At 41.5% G+C, this 23,308-nt stretch overlaps 3 protein-coding genes across 8 annotated transcripts; 1 reads left to right on the top strand and 2 right to left on the bottom strand.

The window, feature by feature from the left end:
• Nucleotides 1-422: 422 nt before the first annotated feature.
• LOC139634146 (major histocompatibility complex class I-related gene protein-like) lies at nt 423-11,784 on the bottom strand. 6 transcript variants are annotated; one of them, XM_071500434.1, is made up of 8 exons: nt 11,521-11,783; nt 10,942-11,033; nt 10,767-10,860; nt 9,927-10,205; nt 3,033-3,344; nt 1,815-1,946; nt 1,608-1,701; nt 423-1,059 (listed from the first exon to the last, which is right to left on the bottom strand). In XM_071500434.1, the coding sequence occupies exons 1-8, from the start codon at nt 11,567-11,569 to the stop codon at nt 1,050-1,052; spliced, it is 1,062 nt and encodes a 353-aa protein (XP_071356535.1). In that variant the 5' UTR covers nt 11,570-11,783; the 3' UTR covers nt 423-1,049. The 6 variants fall into 6 exon arrangements, 4 of the variants coding, with proteins under 4 accessions (XP_071356535.1, XP_071356534.1, XP_071356537.1 ...); XR_011693907.1 differs by having other exon boundaries at nt 1,536-1,701; nt 10,767-11,033; nt 11,521-11,784; XM_071500433.1 differs by having other exon boundaries at nt 10,767-11,033; nt 11,521-11,784.
• On the bottom strand, nt 3,454-5,765 carry LOC139634197 (major histocompatibility complex class I-related gene protein-like). Its single transcript, XM_071500512.1, has 3 exons — nt 5,714-5,765; nt 4,184-4,480; nt 3,454-3,746 (listed from the first exon to the last, which is right to left on the bottom strand). The coding sequence occupies exons 1-3, from the start codon at nt 5,763-5,765 to the stop codon at nt 3,454-3,456; spliced, it is 642 nt and encodes a 213-aa protein (XP_071356613.1).
• Nucleotides 11,785-12,671: 887 nt separating the features above from the next.
• Nucleotides 12,672-19,690, top strand: slc39a7 (solute carrier family 39 member 7). The gene is made up of 8 exons (XM_071500428.1): nt 12,672-12,831; nt 14,221-14,786; nt 15,965-16,133; nt 16,542-16,622; nt 17,139-17,273; nt 17,477-17,590; nt 17,754-17,950; nt 18,758-19,690. Exons 2-8 carry the CDS (start codon nt 14,229-14,231, stop codon nt 19,010-19,012), a joined length of 1,509 nt encoding a protein of 502 aa, XP_071356529.1. The 5' UTR covers nt 12,672-12,831; nt 14,221-14,228; the 3' UTR covers nt 19,013-19,690.
• Nucleotides 19,691-23,308: the final 3,618 nt, after the last annotated feature.

The raw sequence follows: 23,308 nt of genomic DNA, 5'->3' as shown, positions 1-23,308 counted from the left end.
GAAGCTTCGTCACTCCTCCTGTTTGTGATGCTCATGGACAGGAAGTCGAGCAGCTGTTGATGTCAGGGTGGAGTCAGCTCTGGTTCTTCATCACACACTGATGTTCACTGGAGCCTTTTTCCAGCTGAGTGCGATGCAGCCAGGACGAAGATCAGCTCCTCCTCTACACATCTGCTCACTGCTCCTGAGATAAACTCACTCAGCCTCTAATGCACAAGTCAGAACATAAATAATAAGTTCAGTGACGCTTAAGGAGAGAAACCAAAAGCAGCATAAACATAAAATTACTTAAATTACTATTTTATCAGCACTGTCATTAGGAGCAGACTGTTTAAAACTCAAGTATTTAAAGAGACTTCAGAGATTTTTTAAAGTGAAGCTTTGTTGGTGACACAGATCAAACCAGGAACTAAACACACATTTTTTTCATTGTTTATTAAGAGAAGAAAATTCCCCAGTCAGTCAGGAGGTTTGGAAAACCAACATCATGCTCACAATCAGCTCCTCTCATGCATCAAGATCACTATCACAACATCTGGCTGATGTTCAACGTGTCTGTTGATTCACTTCAGAATCAGAGTTTACAGATGTTGCTACCCTCTAGTGGAGTGTTACTGAAACACACTCCCTTTTTTTATGAGCACAATATTCACAATGTGTGTTAAATACGACTAGTTATGCATTTACTGTGTATGGTAAAACAATTCATTGCTGACATGCTAATGTTTAACGGGTATAATGTTTTAACATGTTCACCATCTTACTTCAATGAGTTAGCATGCTAATTAGCAGTACATACAAAGTGCAAGCAAAGCTGCTGTAGCTGAATTTCATTTGTTTCAAGTGTCATCATAAACCAAAATATCAGTTTAAATTTAATCATCAAATCTTTGACCTGACAGTGGAGTAAGATGAAGGATATATATCTGTGTAATAAATTATCAGTTAATCATGATGGTCAGTGGACATCAGTGCATGTGAGCTGTTTGAATGAGCGAATGAAGCGATCGAAGCATCTCGTCTGTTGAGGAAGTTCAGCATCCTCTTCTTCATCCTTTCCTGTCAAGACAAAGGAACAGACTGTAAAAGTAATTTACTGACCTCATTATCGCTGAAATTATGTTGTACCTGAAGATAAAAAGCTGTTTTGGTGCAGACTGGTGCTGCCTCAAATGACCTCTAGCTTTACGATAAAACGTAACCATGGATGGAAATGGGGTTCTTGATTTATTTTTTAAACCATGCATCACTAATCAGTAAAATCCTGTCTGCAGCCATTGATGAGCACAGACACACAGACAGGTGAGCTGCAGGGCAGGACGTTATAATGCAATTATTATGAAACTCTATAATATATACATTTTTAAACATTTTTAATAAATTTTGTCTCAGATTTATATTAAGTAATTATCTGTTAAATATTTTGCAGAATGAAGGTTTGTGTGTGTGTGTGTGTGTGTGTGTTTATGGAAGAGAGACAGACTTAGAGACACATACACAACTGCACAATGGTTGCTTTGTAGAAATGTCCTCACCAAAGTTAAAGCCAAACCAACACCGCTGCAGGCCTGTATTCACAGAGCGGAGTGAAAACACCAGCTCCTCACCGTGATCTTCTCCAGTAAAGAATTATTCCAGTGATGCAGACTGACAGCAGGAACAGGGACCCAACTCCTCTGATGAGAGCAGTGTGGAAGTGAGCTGCATGAAGTGACACAACACAACAGTCAACAATCAAGTGAGGGCGCCAAAAAAAAAAGTTGCATTTGATCGATTGTTTTTCTATTTCCACATCACGTCAATGATCACGTCACCTCGTAGGTCGGAGCAGGCGGTCTCACTGTTCTCTGTGGGCTTCTGCTGCAGAGTTGTCTCATTCTCAGAAGTGGTGGAGGAGGGGGAGGGGGAGGGGGGTAGTTTGACCACAGACTTCCTCACTTCTAGCTCTGTAAAGGATCAGCATTAACCATGTAATTGCCCTTAGATGATTAAAAATGCGTGTGCCCTGTTTGAAGTGTGCAATAATGTAATAATCAGGTTTTCGGGAGTGTGGGATTTGTGCAACTTAGTAGTTTAATTCTCTATTTCATTTGTATATGCGTAGCCTACAGTATAAAGCCTACCCCCATACAAGCTAAAACAGCCACTGACAACAGTTACACTTTGTTCTCACATTGTTATTCACATTTAAATTTTGAGTTTTTTCTGAACCTGCCCTTTGTGTTGCAGAAATGTCACAACCTAATAAAACTACTGTCTGCGTGTATTCAGAAACAGACAGATATATAGATACTCTATTGTCATTGCACTGATAAAACAATACAACAAAACTAAGTTCGGCAGCGCACTCCATATAGAAGCATCCTAAAATATAATAACCTAAAATAATAAATAGTTATAATCACTAAAATAAGCAATATATCCTAAACTAAATAGTATAATCCTAAGATAAATAAAATAATTGCTATGGCTGAAGAAGTCATAATAAAATCATGTCAAGTTGCTGTGGCATTTGTAAGAAGGTGCATGTCTTTGAAGGGCTTACTCATCCTTTTGTTGTTGTTGTTTTTTTAATCCAATTTTCTGTACAAATAAATCCATAAATAGATAAAAATATAAATAAATAGCTAATTAAATGAATACAAATTCAGGAGCAAATCCATCAAATAAATAATAATAAATAAGTGTCTCCATAACATTTCTTGAGTCTATCATACTCATTTATACACATAGTATATTATTATTATTATTATTATTATTATTATTATTATTATTATTAGACTGGTGAAGTTTGGTGTTTTAGTACTGTTGTGTTTCTGCTGGTTTACCATCCTGATATCAGAGGCAATGAATTCTGTGGGAATAAATGTCAAGATGTAGAACAAACCTAAACCAAAGAAATTCACATTAAAAACAAACCCACAACAGACGAGGGGTCACATCAGCACAACAGAAACTAAATGCACCTGCAGGAAATCAAAAGATAAACTCCACGTGTTTCAAGCCTCTATTATACCTGATTCCAGCTTTACCTGAGTTGGTTGAGTTGGTCCGGATCACTGCTTTGTCCAGTTTCATGATGATGTCCTCCCTCAAACCAGAGAGCAGAAACACACAGTCGTACCTCCCCCAGTCTTCAGGTTTGACTGATGAAAGGTCCAGATCAACTCTCATCTGGAAGCTTCCATCATGGTTGGGGAGGATCTCTCCTTGGTCCACGTCCTCATGAAGATCCTCTCCATCTTTCCTCCAGAGCATCAGAGCTCTGTCAGGGTAGAAACCTGTAGCGTGGCAGCTGACTGGAGAGGAGGGAGACTTCTGGAGGAGAGACACTGAGGGAAGCTCTGGAGAGAGAGAGAGAGAGAGAGAGAGAGAGAGTCTGTATTTTACTTCATATTCGCTGTACTGTTAACTTACATTTGAACAAACATATTGCTGTAAAACTCCATCAGATCATGTGATTCTACCTGTTCTCATCAGAGAGCTCCTCCCAAAGTTCACGTGCTTCTTCAGCCTCTCAGGACAGAGCTGGAGGAGGTAGTTCTTAGTCTGATTTAATCCAGCTCTGTCATTCTCCCACTTCTGTTTAGTCATGACAGCCTGTGGTACTGGAGCGATCCATGTCCCTGTTCTTACATCAAATATTATGAAGTCTTCTCCATCATAACCAAACTGATCAAAACCCCGAACCTCTCCAGTCTCATCATCCCATTCACAGCCAAACATCCTCTGGTAAACGTGGACGCCTGAGAGACGGAGACAGAGACGGCTGTCAACTAACTACTGAATGGGGTTTTACATAATATGTTGTTACATACATGTAGATATATACTGTATGACTTTATAATCAATACTTAGCCAGCGTCTTCATATTGTATTCTATTGAAGGCCGTGTTTGTATTTGTATATGTCTATGCAGGTGTGTACAGGTATGTGTATGCTGTGAGTGTACGTGTCTGGCTCAGCCTCGCTGCAGCATCATTGAGCTATGATATAAATGTTGGCAGCCTTGGGTTTATTCACAAACTGACTGTTAATGAGTTACAGTTGGGATGTTTCTAAAGTGTGTGTGTGTGTGTGTGTCTGTGTGTGTGTGAATCTTCATGACAGGTGTCTACACCTGTTTGCTGTATAATGAAATGGATTTTTTTTTTCAGCAGGAAAAAGTGAAACACAAATATACCTCCAGTTTGGCTGAAGCTCTGCATCAGAGTTTTGATGGTGGTGTTGAAGGAGCTGTGACCATCAAGACACTCCTCAGTGTACCAGCTCATGGGATCACTCATCAGCAGGAACCTCATCCAGTCCTGTTTGAGCTCAGCTCTTCTGATGGTGCTGTCACAGTACATCACCTCAACGTCGTCAATCATCAGAACACCAACAAACTCGGGCCAGGTTTGATCTCCAGACAGTCCGGTGAAGAAAACCTTCAGGCTGTGAGTTACTGCAGCAGAAACAGGTTGAGGTTGAGTTTTGCAGTCTTTGTGTCATGGGCTACCCTGTAGGACGCTTTATGTTTAGACTACGTCTCTTGTTTGGCTCAAGTTTTGTCCTGTTCCTGTTTCCTTCCTTGTTAATTGTCTGCCCCGCCCTAACGTGTTACACCTGTGTTCAAACTGTCCTCCTTGTGTGTTTCAGTCTCTGTCTGTCACTTGGTCTTGGTCAGTGTGTTTCTCCTGTGTCACTTGCTCCTGTTTTCCTCTGTCTCTCAGTTGTTTTCCTGCCCTCCTGTTTTTTTTCTCCTGGTTGGATTTTGAGTTCTGTGCATTTTCACCAGTTTTTGTAAGTTTACTTTTTTGTCATTAAAATACCTTTTTTCCACCTTCTCCCCAGTTTGACTGCGTTTGGGTTCTAAACTCAACAACACCTGACACTTTGTGTGAGATTATAGCCTGTTGGGTGAGGCTGATCAAAAAGATAAAAGATTATTTTTAAATTTCTGTCTAGGGTTTTTTTTATGCTTGGCTGAACTCAAACCTTGTTCACCACAGTTTACAGGAAATGAGAATTCAATGTGCTTCATGTCATGGAAAGTCAAGAATGAAAAATGGAGATAAAGTCAAATAAACTGCTGATAATGCACTGATGCCCCCAGTGCAATAAGTTAAATAATTAAATAAACACAGTGTGCTATAGATATTCCTGCAACAATTTATTTTTCTTTGTTACAATAAGTTAAATAATCCTTTTATTTTTGAGTAAAAAAAACTCTGCTAAACCTGGTTTTGTTTTAAACATCTGCCTTTATTTTGCAATAACTTTACCTCAAAATGTCACTTTATGGTACTTAAAGGAATCACTTTCTTAATGTATTTAACTGAACTTTAAAACATTTTCGGAAAAACTGGATTATAACAATACAACTTTCAGAGGAAACATTGTCTTTTTATTATTTTCAATTGGCCAGTTGAAGAAATTCTGTTGTGCAGCACAAACTTTATTCACATTTTGCTGTTCAGCTTCTATTAGCTATTTCTGGCCTGTAGAGAGAACCGCACTGTTTCACATAAAATCATAGTGGAAGTTTTATAACACAGATTTAACACAAATTAACCACTGAGTTTAGTTTATTTTGTCCTACATCAAAATTGGCATTCTGTATAAACACTTAAATTCAAAAGTTGGGATCCAAGTTGTATCGACCCTGAAAATAGAGCATGTGCTAAATCAAGCTGCTGTTACAGTGAAAATTTGAAATAAAAAGTGATCTTACCTGGGGCTGCAACAGGACAGAAGAGGAGCAACACAAATAAAATTCCCATCATGTCTTTAGAAGCTGATCTAGACTTGAGTTTAGCTTTGACTGACTCAGAAGTCACGAGCCCAAGAAAGCCCAAGCAGCTGAAAGAACCATCTCAAGAGGTCTGGTGGAAAGAAGTTTAAGTAACACCCTCCCACCCTGATCCTAAGTGCTGATGCGTCAACAGATACCTTCTACAGGAAGACAGTTCTCAGGAAACCATGAAGTCTGGTGACACATCAGCAGTGAATATGACAGAATTCAGGAATAGAAAATGTTAAATCTCTTGTGCCAAAGTCCAGAGGATTGGTGGGTTGGTTAAACGCCAAACAAATACATCTACACGTCTGTTCACTAGATAACCAGGAAGACTGGGAAATCATATCACAATGTGTGGTGTGGACCAACGAAACCAATGATTCTGTTGAAACCAGAGTCAGGCTTCAGTGAGGTTCAGCTTTGAATGAGCTGAAAAAAGTCAGTTGAGAGCGTGAGAGCTCTGATGGCTAAAAGGAAGTTAAAGTCCGTTTTGTGAAGTGGGCGCGTTTCCCTGACATGTTGTAATTTCTAAGTAATCACAAGCCCTACATTTCTTGTGCATTTATGCATCTGGAAATAGAAGAAAGTCTTAAATTTACATCGTCAGGACAGTTTGTTCTTGCAGCTGATACCTGATCTGACTCATTCAAGCTGACAGCACTTTCTGTTCACCGACATCAGGACATATGAATTTTATTGGAGATTTGCAATAAAATGACACTTTAAAAATACTGTAGGCTGCTTGCTTGGAATAAGGTTCATGAAGTGTGACTAGAGACCATATTTTAACAGGTCACAGACTGAAGATAAGACAGGAGATAAGACAGCTCATCACCAACACAAAGCTTCCTGCCCACTGGAGGAACGAGCCGTGCTGCAGGGCTAAAGGCTTAGAGAGAGGTTACGTCTGGTTATCCAGTTACTATTTTCTTCACAATTAGTATTTTATTTGGCACAGGGAAATGTATTTATCTAGTTATTCATTTTAATAATAATAATAATACTTTTTTTTTTGGAGGTGCCCTTCAAGGCCCTTAAGGACAAAACAAAACATAAATCAAATATATAGTAGCAGGAGACAGTATCCAACAAGGCATAAAATACAAAATAAGTTAGCATAAATATATTGTATAAATAATTTTACATTGTGTGACAGAGAGAAGAATATATTTATCCTATATTTATTCATATTTATAAAAGATCTTGACTGGCTCCTCAGAACCTGAAAAAATATGACTTAATGCTCAATTACATATTTTCTTAGTTGCTTTGCTTAGCAGAGTCTGATTTAGTTGTGGTGATGATTGTGTGTTGACGAAAATAACATTTACACTTTATGTCTCTCATCAAGAAAACAACCTAGCATCAACGGTCAGATCTTACTCCTACATTTACCTTCAAGTCAAAAGCATCTTATCAACAGTTCAGTGTAAATATAATAAACTTATATATAAACTTAATATCTGTGCAGTACTTCATGTTTAACTGTTAATGTGTGAACAAAGAGACAAACATGCAAATTGACAAACACTGGACTGTTAAATCAAACTCATTAAGCTGCATTAATTTCAGCTCTTACAATAAAATGATAAAAGTCACATTCACTTCCTTTGAATTACAGAGAGTAACATCATCCATATGATGAAATTAAAACTAGGCTTATCAAAAATGCAATATCTAGATGCAGTCCAGCCCAAATATGGCTATGTATGATGTTATTGTAGGGGGTGGTGGGGTGGGTTAGATCTAATATATATTATATAATATAATAATACTATTGTATTTTGTGTCTCAGATATCAACAATGCTGACAATAAAAAACAGTGGAAAAGTGACTGTGTGGAGAAAAAAAATTCAATATAATGAAAAATGTCACATATGGCAGGAAATTTTGTGAAATTTTAAAGTCAAAGGTCAAAGGTACTTTATTTTTCCGTTGTGTTAAAAGCGTCAAGTACATACATACATATAATAAATATAATATACACAATTGAATAATGTTGTTTTTTTTAAAAACGCACCTAAGCTGTTTCACATCCTGTACATGTTGCTCTTTCATCCTTCATCATCCAGCCTCACTGCATATTCTAGTTTCAACACAGCCTTTCTCTGTCTCACTGGACACTGCAGCTGCCTCGGTTATAAGAGAACAAAGCTGCTTGAACATGGAAAATGTTAAAATGCTGGAGGTGGATTTCCAGCCAGAACAAAACTCTTTTCCTCACTTCTCACAGTAATAATTATGATAAAGTGTCGCAGTTCTTTCTGCTTGGAGACAGCTGAGTTATTTAAAAATGGCAGAATCCAATGATCACTGTCCGTAGCGCTGATCCTAGAGCTGTCACAGGTGTGGGTCAGAATCCCACTAATGCCCAGTGGTGATTAGTTTTACCTCCTCCTACAGTCATCAGAGGCAATTAATTCAGCACCTTCTTCTAACCCTCTGTTCTCCTGTCAAGACAAACCGTGGAAAAATCGTAAAAATAAAATCTTGCCTGTCACAGTGAATTAATTGCTTGTCTACACTATAAGGAAAGAAAGGCAGAATACTTACTGATATCCAGCTATAGCACTGAAATACAGATGAAAAATAACAATGTTACAAACTGATTAACATGTCACAATTCATGAAAAGGCAAAAATAATAAAATGCACTTTGTGTTTTATTATCACTTGTTAATTAAATTAATTACTGGAAGTACAATGCGGTATATGCAGGACAAGACTGTCCCAGGTATTCATTCTGACTTCATCACTTTGCTCCTCACCATTATTGTTCCTTCTGCAGAGGAAGAGTCTGGAGATGCAGAGTGTCAGGAGCAGCAGTGCTACGACACCTCCAATGACAGGAGCAGCAGGAAACTCTGAGGGAGGAGCTGGAACCAAAACACATTCACACTTCATTCACATGGTTGTAACTTAACAAGCCGTGTGGTGTGGTTCTGAAAGAGTTTCCAGTGGTAAAGCTTCTGTTTTACTGTCCTCTTCACTGATTTCAACTTTTATTAACGTCCAGGCAGAGTTAAAAGTGCTGCCAGTCACTGATCAGACGGATGTCACTAAAATACGAAAAGAAATTCAGAATTCAGGATTTAAAATGAAAAATTTGAGTGATTTATAAATAGCCACATGGAGGGGACAGCTGCTCCACACTCTTCTTCTTTGCTCCTTTGTTGTAGCGCCACCTGGACCGAAACAGTTGTAAATACAGCTGCAGTCAAAAAGTCCAAACTCAGTTCCCGGAGGTGGTCCTGATCGTCTGACGCATCCGGCCTATACCGGCCTCATGCTTGTGTTTCTTCTGGCCCAGTACAGGCCCTGGTTCCACAGCCCAAGTCTGCCCCATATACACAGCATAATTCTGGTGCACACACAGAAAATCTCCCAGCTGTCAACACCAGAGGATAACAGCTGTTATCTACCCAGGAGTGGAAGTATATGGGCCAGACTCGGGCTGAGGAACCCGGGTGTATATGGGGTTTCATATTGCTATCTGGGCCAGAGATACAGGATGAGGCAAAGGCTAAGCTCAAAAAAACATAGTGGCCACATGGTGACACTATACACTCCAATTTCTAATGATTCCTTTCTTGGTTTATGGTCTGACTGTTCACTAACATTAAGTAAGGAAGGAAGGAGGAAAAAAAAAGTCAATCTCCATCATTCCTGATCTCAATCTTACCCCAGTTGGTCCTGATCACTGCTTTGTCCAGTTTGGTGATGATCTCCTCCTTCACACCAGAGAGCTGAAACACACAGTCGTACCTCCCCCAGTCTTCAGGTTTGACTGATGAAAGTTTCAGATCAACTCTCATCTGGAAGCTTCCATCATGGTTGGGGAGGATCTCTCCTTGGTCCACGTCCTCATGAAGATCCTCTCCATCTTTCCTCCAGAGCATCAGAGCTCTGTCAGGGTAGAAACCTGTAGCGTGGCAGCTGACTGGAGAGGAGGGAGACTTCTGGAGGAGAGACACTGAGGGAAGGTCTGGAGAGAGAGAGAGAGAGAGAGAGAGAGAGAGAGAGAAACAGATGAGTTTATACTGACATGCATGATAGTTAAAGGTGTAGTATGTGTCTATGTATTGTTGCATCTTTAGTGGAATGTAACTGTGCATTAAAGGACAAACATCAGGTCATGTGATTCTACCTGTTCTCAAAAGAAAGCTCCGCCCATAGTTCACATACTTCTTCAGCCAATCAGGACATTTGTGGATGTAGTAGTTTTTATTGTATTCTAATCTCGCTTTCTCAGCATCCCATCTCAGTTTGGTGATGACGGCCTGTGGTTTTGGAGCGACCCATGTCAGTGTCTTCAGGTCCAGCGATATGAAATCTTCTCCATCGTAACCGTACTGATTAAAACCAACAACCTCCCCAGTCTCATCGTCCCATTCACAGCCATTCATCCTCTGTAAAATGTGGACACCTGAGACAGAGAGAGAGAGAGAGAGAGAGAGAGTGCAACAGAAGTGGCATCTCAGTACAGTCGTCTGTTATCACATCTTTACCACAGAGACGCACTGATCCACAGATATCACAACGCTGCTGCTGTCGCTGGCTCAGTCTGAGACCACATTACTCTCCTTAACAGGTGTCACGGGGGGGAAACTGAACACAGGTTGGATGTAAATAGGTCTGGACTGGTAGAGGCAGACCACGGCTGAGTTGACCACCTTGGGGGGGCCCTCTCTCTGTCCTGAGAGGTAGAAAGGTGCTGGGATGTGAAGCTGTGACGTGCAAAGCAGAGCTGCTTGAACCCACATCCAACAAAAGATGAATGTCTGGACCAATAGACAACTGCCCTTCTCAGGCTCTGGGAGTAGAGAGTGTTCGCACATTGAAAGGGAGACAACCTGTGGTGAAGCTGGGAAGTGTTTTCTGGACTATTGCACCCATAGGAGCCGTTTGCTCCAGGAGGCCGGGTTAAAGATGGAGATGCAGCGAAGCATCCTTCCTCATCTTGCACATAAACACAAAAACACTGTACCTTCAGTTTGGTTTAGCCGTTGCTTCAAGCCAACAATGTTGGCTCTGAAGACTTGCTGATTTCCAAGACACTTCAGAGCATACCACTCCAGGTGCTGTGGGTCGAGCTTTATTAATTTTTTCATCCAGTCTTGTTTTGGTTCTGCTGTCTTGATGTTGCTGTCACAGTAACCCACCTGAACTTCATTGACAATTGCAGCACCCACAAACTCTGGAAAGTTTGGTATTCCAGAAGTTGCAGTAAGGAGATACTTCAGGGAGTGTTTCACTGTGGGAGAAAAAGCTTTTGTTTTATATACAAGCATTTTATAATTTCTTTCAGGGTCAATGATTAGTTGGTTGGCAGTAAAAAGTTCATTTTAAGATCTGTTAAATCACAACGGGCCACAAAAGAGTATGTTATGGATTTGTTCTCATGACTGTTATTTTTGTTTTAACTGCACTGTATTTGAAATCATGCCTTGTAGTGTGTTGGAAATGCCCAAATTAACATAAATATATGTCATTTTATAACGCACTGACTTGTGTATATAATAAAAGTAATAATAATTACACTCTTTAATGATATCAGTTTCAAATCGATACATGCAATGACACTAATTCAACTTCTGTGTGATAAAAAGAAACGAAAGTGAAACTGAAATGCCCAGCAACAAAGTATAAGCCTGCACAGGATAAGCGACCAAATCAAACAGCCTCTGCAGCAGCAGCAGTAACAGGACACAACAGAGGTGAGAGTTACAACCAGCTCTCACCTGGACACGCGACATGACACATCAGGAGCACCACAAACAATCCCCTCATCCTGGGCTGACACGCAGAACTGCACTTCAAGAGGTGGAGTCAGCTGATGTGGGGCGTGTCCTGAGTCAGGGTGGACCAGGGCGTGAGGGAAGCCGCATGTGGTCCAAAGGAAATGTTCTGCTACTACTGATAATAACAAGTATTATTATATCTAATATGAATTTAATGCTGTAAAGTTTCAGATAAATTGGACCTCTCAATATCCCCCTGCACATGTGCTCTGTAAAATAAAAGAATAAATAAATAGAGAATAATATTAAAAACATAAAAATAAATAAAAGACATTTGGCTTTATCACCAACTAATACTCATAGTTGAGGGATATCAGAATCAGAATCAGAATCAGTTTTATTACCAGGTATGTTTCCACATACAAGGAATTTGTGCTGGTGGTTGGTGCAAACAGTAACATAAATAGACTTTGGGTAAAATAAGAGTAGAATTTACAAGTTAAAAATTTAAATAAGATTAAAATAAAATTAAGATAAAAAGTATACAACAAAGATGTGGGATATTTGCAATAATGATAAAGACATGGGGAATGTAGTGCAAAAAATATAGACAATGTAAAAAATATGGGCGGGAATGAGCAGTAGTTCTATAGAGGGGCAGGGGGATCAGGGGGATCTAGAAAAAAATACATATAACATAGGTCAGTCCAGATTATGGCATTTATTGGGATGTTTCTACAAATCTACTGATTATGTTTATACAGAATTTGCTGTGAAGCTGTTGTTGAGGCTGAACCCCCCCCCCCCCCCCCCCCCTCATAATTTCAACCAGGATGCTCACAAAGGTTGTTCATATATGATCGCAGGAATTTGTGGCAACAGACTGAACCGTGGAAACGGAGCCGCATCCTGTTCTCCTCCAGGATGCACTGGAGCCACTATTCAAAATACCGCACTAACATCGCGAGATTTCCATTGACTCCTGCATCATTTATGAATGGGCAGGTTTTAAACATGTAGTAAAATATGTTTACCTAACATTGTAAATAGTCTCAGAAAAAACCCAACACATGTATATATATATATTTGAATCTAAATAAAGACGACTAGGGAGCGCGAAAGGAGGGCAAATTTGTAATGAGACGTGTTCTCGCGATATTTCGATGAGTCGCGTTGAGTAAATGCCACGTCTTATACACCGCTACCAGCAGCAGCAGCGTAGTCAGGTTATTAGCACTTTACCGGACGTATCGTAGGCAGGACAGAGGGTTATCCAGCGGCCCAACCGGCACTGATATCTGACACAATCCGGTAAGAGCTCATTGTGTGTTTTTTCATTGTATATTGGATTTAGTGATGCTGCTCCTGCTGCAGCAACATGTTAGCAAGCTGGTTAATAGCTAGCTAGCTAGCCACCTAGCAGGCTCCCCTCACAACTTGTGGGAGCAGTGATCGGTGGTCCATGTTTGACGACCGGCTTGTCCCGTTTACTGTGGGATTAAAGTCGACACTTTCGATGAGAGGTTATCCGCTTTGCATCCACGTCGGATGTGTGAAGCCGCAAGCAAACAAACAATCACAAGACGAAGCTAAATGAAAGTCAGATGGCTAATCGTTGAGTTAGCCAACAAGGATCGTTACAGTTATAACGTGAATACTGTGTGCACAGATCAGCAGGCGTCATGTATTGTTTCTAATGTATGAAATGCTCCACAAAGTATTAAAGCAGCATTATATCAGCCACTGAATAGCACAACTTTAATTGAGCACACCGAGATGCTAACAGTGCTGCACAGCCATCATGTCTTGTAGTTATATCTTATTGGAAAAAGTCCAGGAGCCAAATCCCAGTGTAATTTGAATACCTGTCTGCTGTGATGCAAAGTGGCTGATCTGATGAAGTGTGGAGAGCACATCCCCCAGCCTCACTGGAGATGCACTGTTGCTCCAGCACTTACACCAGATGTGGGGGTGATCTGGAAGCACATCTGACTGCACACTGGGTGGATTGAATACCTCCTCAACCTTTTAGTGTGAGCATAACATAACAAACCTCCAAAACAGTTTATTTGCTCATACCAGAAACACTGGAGCAAGCTTTTTATACAAGGTCCTCTCTGGCAGCGACCTCTGTTTGCCAAATGAAACAAAAGGAGAGTAGCATTTCTCAAAGTAATCATTCAAAAACTGCACTGATCAGGAAGGAGGTAAATGCTGCAGTCGGTTGTTTTGCATTCACTTCTGTTTTCTGGATCTGTTTGTCCCTGTGACAAGAAAGCATATGGAGGCAAAGCTAATTTTAAGCTCTTTCCTAAAGCAATTTCTACCTACTAGCACTTCACAAGTGAGAGTCACTTGCTGTGCTGATTGATATGCAGCAACTGTAAATGCAAAACATCTAAAAACGGTCAGCTTGTGCCATGAACTAGATGGTGCCAGACGTGTGCATATATGGGCACAAGATAAAGTTGGGTTGGGACAAAATGATTGTTGCTTTTATTCTAACATCAGTGCACATTCAGTTTTTAAACCCACCAAGAAAATGAAGGTGGAGGTTTGTTTGCAGGACCAAAATGTTTACGACATAGAAAGACAGAACATAAATAATAATTCTGTTCTCTCGCAAAAGTGACTTGAAAGACAAATGCGCACACAGAGTTTAACTATTTATTCTTCGCTTTTCTCTCCTCTCTGTCAAAGGGGATAATATGGGCTGCGTACGTCTGCTGGCACTGACACTGGCAGCGCTGCTGTTAGCCTCCCATTCAGCCTTCGCTCACAGCCACTCACATGGTGACCACGGCCACCATCACCACGGCCACCATCACCATGGCCACTCCCACGGAGAAGATGATCACCATGATCACGGCTCTCAGGTGAAGATGTTCCATGGGGCGAGCAAGTGGAGCGCCGAGGCCAACGTCCCCACGCCCGAAGAGGAGCAGCATGGACACGGGCACGCTCATGATCACGGACACGGGCACGCTCATGATCACGGACACGGGCATGCTCATGATCACGGGCACGCTCATGATCATGGACACGGGCACGGTCATGATCACGGACACGGGCACGCTCATGATCACGGGCACGGTCATGATCACGGACACGGGCACGCTCATGATCACGGACACGGGCACGCTCATCACGAGGAAGTCGTTCGAGTGCACAAGGAGGAGAGGGGGCACGGGCACACGCACGGAGGGGAGCGAGTGAAGAGGGAGGCCGAGGGAGAGAAGAGAGACATGGTGGAGCTCTGGACGCAGGTGTGGTCATGGGTTATAATTGGTATTAATGTGTCACCAGTTTGAAATGTTCACAATATTTACACAGGAAGGAGACACAGTGTTCTATCCTCTGATCAGTGGTGCTAGAGAAGAACCACTTTAACAGAAAGTCCTTTTATGTTTAGAAAGTCAGCCCAAAAACAAATCAACAGTTTAAAGGGAAAGTTTGACATTTTGGGAAAAACACTGATTTACTTTCTTTCGCAACCACTCTCATATCTGTAGCCCTCGCTGCGGCTGGCTGAGAAACAGTCTGGCACATACCCACCCGGCTCCACCCCCACTTGATGGAATAAATAAATTAGAACATGGCTTGATTTGCTTGATTTGTGCTGACACATCCAGGCTAGTTGTTTCCCCCCATTTCCAGTCTTTATGCTAAGCTAAGATAACCATCTCCTGGCTCCAGTTTCCCTGGGCAGATGTAAGTATTATATTGAGTATTAATCTTTTCATTTCACTGTTGACAAACGTTTTTTCCCCCAAAATGTTTAAACTATTCCTTTAATGTTTTATTAGTCCTTGGTACCTCAGCAGGTAATGTCATGTATTGAAGTTTACATTTAGAAGCTGTAGTTTGTGTTCTCTGCTTTAGGTGCTGTTTTGTCCACCTGAACACATACAGTGCAACTGAGAATAATTGAACTCATCTCAGTTGTTGATTCAGCTCCATTACCAGAGGCACACTGTGGTAAATCAGCAGATCAGGGGACAGAATGGACTCTGGCCTGTTCTCATGAGAAAAATGTCACCTTGGCACCAGAAAGAGTCGTTGCCTTCAGCTCTGACTGCTGCAGCGGCCACACACGGACTAGCAGACATGTTTGCTCAGCCTGTAACTTTCCCCTTCAGCTTTTTAGCGTTACACAACAAACACATCTGGAACTGCAGTTGGTGTCCAGATGTTAGTGTGTTGTTCTGTTTGACAACGTGTGGAGACGCTGTACGGGCCAGAAGCGTTTTAGCCTCATTTTTTTTCAGTTGTCCCAAACACAAAAGAGACTTTCCCCCATTTTAACAGCCTCACTGTAGCTTTTTCTTTTCAACTGCATATAACCCTCCCCTGTTGATGTGTGTATCTACGCAGACACCTCATGTTGCATCCTAACTGATCTTGCAGTTTCACGCTAATGAAAAGTGAACTTCCCTGTCTTCAGGCTGTCGGAGCGACCCTGCTGATCAGCGCAGCTCCGTTCCTCATCCTGTTCCTGATCCCAGTCCAGTCCAACAGCGACCAGCACCAGAACCTGCTCAAGGTGCTGCTCAGCTTTGCCTCCGGTGGACTGCTGGGTGACGCCTTCCTCCACCTCATACCACACGCTCTGGGTGCGTAGCTCCTCCACAGAAGTCATTTTGTTCTCTTTTTGGCTGGATGTCTGAGTAGATGTGAGGTGTTTTATTTCTTTCTTATATAAGATGTAGAGGCAAAACATTTTTTTTTAAGCTTTTTTAAAAACAAAAAAGTTTTCATCATTTCACATTTCTTGACACATGGGTAACAAAGTCCCTTTGATGTTCACAGCTGCCACCAAGTTACTCAGAGCAGCTGCAGGTTTTAGGACTGTTCCCTGTTTCCCTTGTTTATTATAATGTACAAATGAAAACCTCAGTGATTCCTCCACATGAATAAAAACACAAACAAACCGAGAATATGTTCAGTCACCTACCGACTCGATCAAAACACAGACACGGCCGCAGCATCTTCAGTTTCTCTTGATTCGTTTCTCTCCTCAGAGCCCCACTCTCATCACGAAGAGGAAGACCACGGACACTCGCATGCAAGTGAAGAGTCACATGACCATGGCCACTCCCACGGTGCGCAGTAACTACCTTTTCTCGTAGTTTACATGTAGCCAGCTCGTACTTTCACACTTGAACACTGCTCAGCACTTCTTTTAAATGCTGTTATATACATAACTGATTTTTATGCTTTCTGTATAATCCATTCTAAACTTATTTCATTTATGCATTTATTTTATCTACATCTGTTTATGTTCCTTTTATGTATTTTTCATGTGATACATTTGATGCATGTAATTTCTATGATGGAAAGCACTTTGTGCTGCAGTTCTCATATGAAAGCTGCTATTTAAATAAAGTTTATTATTGTTACTCTGGTGATTCACAGACGAAGTGCAAAAATCAACCACAGAAATTTACAAAAGCAAAACCTTTACTGTGGTAACACGTGTGTGTGTGTGTGTGTGTGTGTGTGTGTGTGTGTGTGTGTGTGTGTGTGTGTGTGTGTGTGAAAACCTTTGAGCTGTGGGAGGATCAAACTGTTCATGTATCTCAGTTCCAACCAGTGTTCCTCATCCTCTACCTGCACAGGAGCTGCCCACGGTCACATGATGTCAGTGGGTATGTGGGTCCTCGGCGGGATCATCGCCTTCCTGGTTGTGGAGAAGTTTGTTCGTCTTCTAAAAGGAGGCCACGCCCACGGACATTCCCACAGCCACTCACATGGTATGACACCGGAAACTCATCTGCAGAAAAAAACAGTTTTCTCTATAAATACATGAACAGAAATATTCTCATTGTAGATTGCAGTTTTTTACAGATGCTCTTTTGAATGATGTTATTTTTTTAAATAAAATAAATATGTGTTCTCAGTAGCTCATCTGGGGACTGTGGCTAATTTGAACTTTATTCTGCATGAACATTTTCAGCTGCTGCCAAGGAAAAGGACAGTGATGGAGAGGAAGAAAAGGAAAACAAGGAGAAAGAGGAGAAAGGAAGCAAAGACAAGAAGGTGCCAAAGAAAGAGGAGAAAAAGAGCTCAGGTGAACGATACCTTGATTTTCATCCTTATCTCTGACAGGAAACAAAGTAGAAGAACTCTGCCCTCTGCTGGTATGAATGCACCACTACGTGCTGTTGGAATGAGGGAACTCCCACCTTAAGGCTCCTAAACTCCCTCGTTCTCTGTTCTCTCCACTAATACAGACATCAAGGTGTCGGGTTACCTCAACCTGGCAGCAGACTTCACACATAACTTTACTGACGGCCTGGCAATCGGAGCTTCATTCCTGGTCAGTCCAGCGGTGGGGGCCGTCACCACCCTCACCATCCTGCTGCACGAGGTCCCGCACGAGATCGGAGACTTTGCCATCCTCGTCCAGTCAGGCTGCACCAAGAGGAAGGTAGCTGCGTACACAAGCCACCGTTTATAAGAGTCAAATATAAGAGTGAGGGATATTCACAGCACAATCAACAGGACCTGTAAAAGACTGAGTGATGCTGACACCTACATGGAAATTGACAGTTTGTCACAACATCCAGAACGAACTGGGAGCAAATTCTAGGATTGTGGCGGCATTTTAACAAAATTTGTGTTGTGTGGAATTATTAACATTTTAATTTCATTAGTCTGTAAATAATAATACACAATTGTATTGGAAAAGATTAAGGATGAAACAAGGTAAATGTTATGAATTCAGTGCAGACAAACCCCAGTGCAGGTTTTTTTTTTTTTTTTTTTTTTTTTTTTTTTAAACAAATGCAAACTCGCAAAAAAAGGCGATTGACTTCCTTTACACCGCCAGTTGAGTTTGTCTTTCTGAGAAGACACACACAACTGCAGGGAGCAGTGTCATCACATGCAGTTACAGACACCACACACACACACACACACACACACACACACAGACCCAGAGTGAGCTGCCAGCTGCTGTGCACACTCATCCCCGGGTTGATGCGTAGGAGCGTTCGATCAGTGATTGTGTGTTTTTGAAACTTATTTCTGGGCTGCAGTTCACTCTTTCATCCCCGAGCGCAGTGCAGCTGCTGTGTTTCTGGTTTAACAGCACCGTGCTGGACAGCTCTGTTTATAGTGTTAATGCTCTGACAGACAGACAGGCCAGTGGAAAAGGGGCTATGGAGACATTGTTTACAATTTTAATATATGGAGAAGGTATTGACATTATAATAATCTCCCTCTCTCCCATCAGGCCATGTGTCTACAGCTGCTGACGGCCTTGGGAGCTCTGGCTGGCACAGCTTGCTCCCTGTTGGCAGAAGGCGTGGGCGCCGCGGCGACTGCCTGGATCCTGCCCTTCACGGCCGGAGGGTTTGTTTACATCGCCACGGTGACCGTGCTCCCAGAGCTGCTGGCGGGCCGCTCCAGTTTCGGCCAGTCCCTGATGGAGATTCTGGCCCTGCTGTTCGGAGTCGGCATGATGGTGCTGATCGCCGAGTACGAGTGAGACGCAGCAGAGGAGACAGAGACAGAGAGGGAAAAGGTCAAAAAAGGCGGTTTTCAGTAGAGTTCAAGTGGATTATTTTTGTCAGGGGGTGTGTTTTCTTGGTTTTTATTGTGTTATATTTTGGGACGAACACCACCCACTTACGGCGAATGGATGATTTTTGTTGTCTTGTGTGTTTTAGCAGTCCACGGTCACATCCCTGGTTCGTGTCACTATTTGTTTTTGAGAGTGTTGGCTCAGTGGAGCAGAGGAGACTTGAGAGCTGGAGAGAAAGAAACTGATGGAGGCGTTTTTTGAGGACTGCTGTGTCGTTCACCGAGGTCCTCCGTCAGGACGGGAGGTGAAATCTTTCTGTCCACCAGTCCCAAAAAATTCACTCGCTACTTTCGCCGCACAGATCACCTGCAGTTCGACTGCAGCTCAGACTGACAGACGCTTCCTTCCAAACGTGGCTTCAAGTATATCATTTTCTCAGCCGTAATCAGGCAAGTGGCTGGTCCTTCAATCTGCATTTCAGAGCTGGGTCAGTGAAGCAGCAGAGAACGCGATGGTCTGTCTCAGTTGTTCTCACGGCAGCGACCTGCTCAGTTATATGTGTGTCATGTCTGTTTGGTTTGAAGATACTGAATGTTAATATTTTTACATTCCACAAAATAAAAGTAAATGTTGTGGCTTCTACAGATGCTCAACGTGGCCTCATGTTTACGCTCTTGTTTTATGAAACGAAATCTTAAAGGTCCCTAATGTAGAAAGTCTTTTTTGATTGTAAAGCAGGTCTAGGGGCTATAACTTTGTGATGTCACAACGACCCTCAGCCACGCCCCCAGCCCGGCCCACCTGGACCCAGCATCCAAGCTGGCAGAATTTGATTCCTCTTAGCATTTACCTGAGATCTGCTATGTTTTTATTTGATTAGTTAGAAAACACCCAGTTTCCATCCAACCTGTTGTTACTAGAGCTCCAGAGAGAAGCCGGAGGGAGGAGACACCAACACAATGTGGGACCTTTAACGTTCCTCCTACACCATTTTTTTTCCTGCCAGATGGATGGTAAAATAAAAATACTGACAGCTGTGATGAACATTCCTAATAAAGATTGATTATCTTCAAAGTGATTATGACTTTTTATCATATTATGGATTTAAAGACACATACTTGATCATGTAACATGTCATTGTACTGTGATGATATATGATTGAATTCCTGTTAACAGGCCCGACCACAAGAGGGAGCCAGAGGTCAATCAATCAGTGTTTTTTCTTTTTACAGAGATTCCTTGGAGACAGGTGGTTTGTACAAACAGTGCAGGAGCATGACAATATTTCTCCTGACATATATCATGTAGATAAGTGTCACACCCATGTGCTGACATGATGTGAATGAGTCCTGGTTTTCGTTGAAATATGAATAGACAAATATGAAAATACATCTAAAAAAAAAAAAAGAATAAAGATTTTCAGAGGCATGAAGTTGCCTGAGGGCTGTTGTTAAAATATTAGGCTGACCCTTTTAAATGGAGGACACCATAGCACCCACCCAGGTTTTTATGTTGTTTCCTTTTCAGACAGTTTCATGACCAATTTTTAGCAGCCTGGGGACGTCAAACGATTTTGAAAAGTCAAAAAGTAAAATACATTGGAGCTAAAATAAATGCATAAACGGTGAAAATATGTAGCTTAACAAAAAGAACAAACATTTACTGAGTTGAAGTGAACTGGTCAGACAAAACGGTTGGGAACCACCGGTGTGAAAAAGGTGGAGAAGCAGACGGCGACATTTACTGTAAGTCAGGCAGGTTACAGCTGACAATGTCAGTGAAACCCTCTTTCAGTGATTTTATTTTTCCGCGGCTGTCAAGAGGACATCACGTGCAAGAAATAAAAAACTTAATTACGTATAAGGCGTGTAGGCGTTGTCTCTTTTGGATAAGTAACATAAAGAAAACACGAGCCAATGCAATTAGTTTCCAGGGAAAACAGGTGGATTGACAGTCACCTGTGGCATAATTGTGGTTCAGCAGCATACTGCAGGCATTATTATAATCTAGTCACATGCTTAAAGCTTTCTTTTCTTTTCTAAAGTCACATGACAGTTTATTATTGTAGCCACCCTGTAATGCCAACTTTTGGCGCTCACTGCAACTGAGTTACCACTTTGATTCAAACACATTTAAAGCTTGTCGTGTTTCATGGTTTTCAGTGCATCTTTACAGCCTTTACAGCCTTTACAGCCTGCACCTTTAGATGTTTGTATGTTCATTTTTTGTTGATTTTTAAACTCTGGTCCAAAGTTACCACGTAGTCAGATGAATAAAAATAAGCATGCAAAAAAGAAAAAAAAACAACAGACAAACAAACAAAACAAAACAGATACTTCAACACAAAATGGGCGAAGAACAATAAAAAGGTTCTGACCTCTAACAGAAAAGCACATTTTACAAATTGAACTGTAAAGACAATGTGGCTTCTCATGTAATGTTTGTGTACATTCATATCTCATGTGTATGTTTCATTACACAAGTCACAGATTATGTATGAGCTGTCATCGCAGCTCATCATGTACACACAGGTGTGGTCACATCCTCACCTACACATGTAGAAGTAGACAGCATGTGTGGCTTTTCCATAATGGAGGACACACACAGAACTTAGCAGGTTTTACTGAGGTTGATGTCACTTAGCACTTTGCTAATCTGCTTCTCAAAGAGGTGGCAGAGTAAATCCAGCCCAGACTTGAGCCACATGCTTCTTAAGTGTATGCCTCATGGCCCGAATCTGGCTCATATACAGAATAACTGTCAGCTGTTGCCTCCACATCTGGACCAATTCTGGTGCACATAAAAAATCTTGCAGCTGTCAGACAATACCTGAGGATAACAGCTGGGATCTGCCCAGATGTAGAAGTATACGGGCCAGACTCGGGCCAAGGATCCAGGCAAATGTCGGGCCAGAGGTTTAATTTTGCTATCTGGGGGGCAAAAGGTAAGAGCAAGTACTGTGTAATAAAAATAAAACATCAAACCATTTTAACTTATGGCTGGCTGCCATAAAACTGACTCATCAATGAACTGGACCGGCCAGCAGCAGTCACAGCTGCAGCAGCTCTATGACACATCGCTGCAGTCAGTAAAAAGAAGAATACCTCGCGTGCTGTACTTCAGCTCATCAACACGCTGAATGTTTGGACATTACATTGTTTGACACAGAGCTGTCAGACGCCGCTCTGTCTGCTCCAGCTCCAAATACCAGGCTTATGTAATTTAATGGACAAAGATGAAAACGAAAACATTTTCTCTGTCAATTGAGTTTATTTTAGTTAGTTCTGTAAACACAATACAGTTTCAGTTATTCTTTTATAAAGTCTTGTTTTCATTTTTATTTCAGTCGACGAAAAAAAAAATCCTTTCTAGTTTGAGTCATTTTGTTAGTTTTATAACAACCTTGATCTGCTAAACATCAACATATTAACATTGTGACTGAAAACCTGATGCAGTAACTGTTTATAGGCTTAAAGATGGACGACATGATCGCTTCTTAAAAGTGAGGCCAAATCATCTGATCCCTCCTGGTGTCTGGCTCCTGTACAGGTCTGCTCCCTCCACATTAGTGGATGGGACATGGGGGCAAACTAAAAACATCAAAGTACACATTAAATGAACTTTTGCAAAAAATGGTTTCTGCCGGGCAGGTAGGTATTTATCACGCTGATGTCTGTACGAGTGTTCATTTTTACTTATTTATTTATTGCCATAAAACAAGAGTGTAACATCATGGCTGACAGGTGTGATTGATTGAGTGTAGGAGCAGGCTCCACCCCCTGATCAATACTGCGCTGAGTCGGGCTCCAATTCATTTCTGCAGAGTGGGAGGAAGTGGAGACGCGTCGTCCATCTCATCGACCTGATGCCGTGTGAGCAAGCACATGCTTGTGTTTGCATGCAAAGCCATTTTAATTGATTGAAATTTTTTTTCCACCACATCACTGACAAGTATTATTTCATTTCTTTCATACCTTCACTCCAAGCCATCAGCTGCTTTTGAAGTAAGGTGAATTTCCTCATTTTAGTTGAACCACAAGGCATTTTTTAAGGTGTGACTGGGTTTTGACACAAAGAGTAGTGTTTCAGAAAAGTTGGGACAGGGTCACATTTACCACTGTGTTCATCAGCTCTTCTATCAACAGCAATCTTTGAACGTTTGGGAGCTGAGATCAGTTGCTGGACTTTTGAAAGTGAAATGTTGTCCCATTCTCATGTGACGTAGCAGTTCAGGGTATCCTTTGTCGTATTTTTCATTTC

Source organism: Trachinotus anak, unplaced genomic scaffold (genome assembly GCF_046630095.1).
Source record: "Trachinotus anak isolate AG129_WGS33_773 ecotype Australia unplaced genomic scaffold, CSIRO_AGI_Tana_v1 ptg000016l, whole genome shotgun sequence".
NCBI classification, from domain to species: Eukaryota; Metazoa; Chordata; class Actinopteri; order Carangiformes; family Carangidae; genus Trachinotus; species Trachinotus anak.
This window is presented reverse-complemented; position numbering and strand designations above follow the sequence as displayed.

Bases quoted from the DNA above. Each gene is read 5' to 3' on its own strand.
- LOC139634197 (XM_071500512.1), bottom strand. From the start codon at position 5,765: ATGATGGGAATTTTATTTGTGTTGCTCCTCTTCTGTCCTGTTGCAGCC. The intron at 4,481-5,713 runs GTAAGATCACTT...CATGACACAAAG, and splicing joins CTGTCCTGTTGCAGCCCCAG to ACTGCAAAACTCAACCTCAA. The intron at 3,747-4,183 runs GTATATTTGTGT...TCCGTCTCTCAG, and splicing joins GAGCTTCAGCCAAACTGGAG to GCGTCCACGTTTACCAGAGG.
- LOC139634146 (XM_071500433.1), bottom strand. From the start codon at position 11,569: ATGAGGGGATTGTTTGTGGTGCTCCTGATGTGTCATGTCGCGTGTCCA. The intron at 11,034-11,520 runs GTGAGAGCTGGT...TTTCTCCCACAG, and splicing joins GTGTCATGTCGCGTGTCCAG to TGAAACACTCCCTGAAGTAT. The intron at 3,345-9,926 runs GTAGAATCACAT...CTCTCTCTCCAG, and splicing joins GAGCTTTCTTTTGAGAACAG to AGCTTCCCTCAGTGTCTCTC.
- slc39a7 (XM_071500428.1), top strand. From the start codon at position 14,229: ATGGGCTGCGTACGTCTGCTGGCACTGACACTGGCAGCGCTGCTGTTA. The intron at 16,134-16,541 runs GTGCGTAGCTCC...TTCTCTCCTCAG, and splicing joins CCTCATACCACACGCTCTGG to AGCCCCACTCTCATCACGAA. The intron at 16,623-17,138 runs GTGCGCAGTAAC...CTACCTGCACAG, and splicing joins TGACCATGGCCACTCCCACG to GAGCTGCCCACGGTCACATG.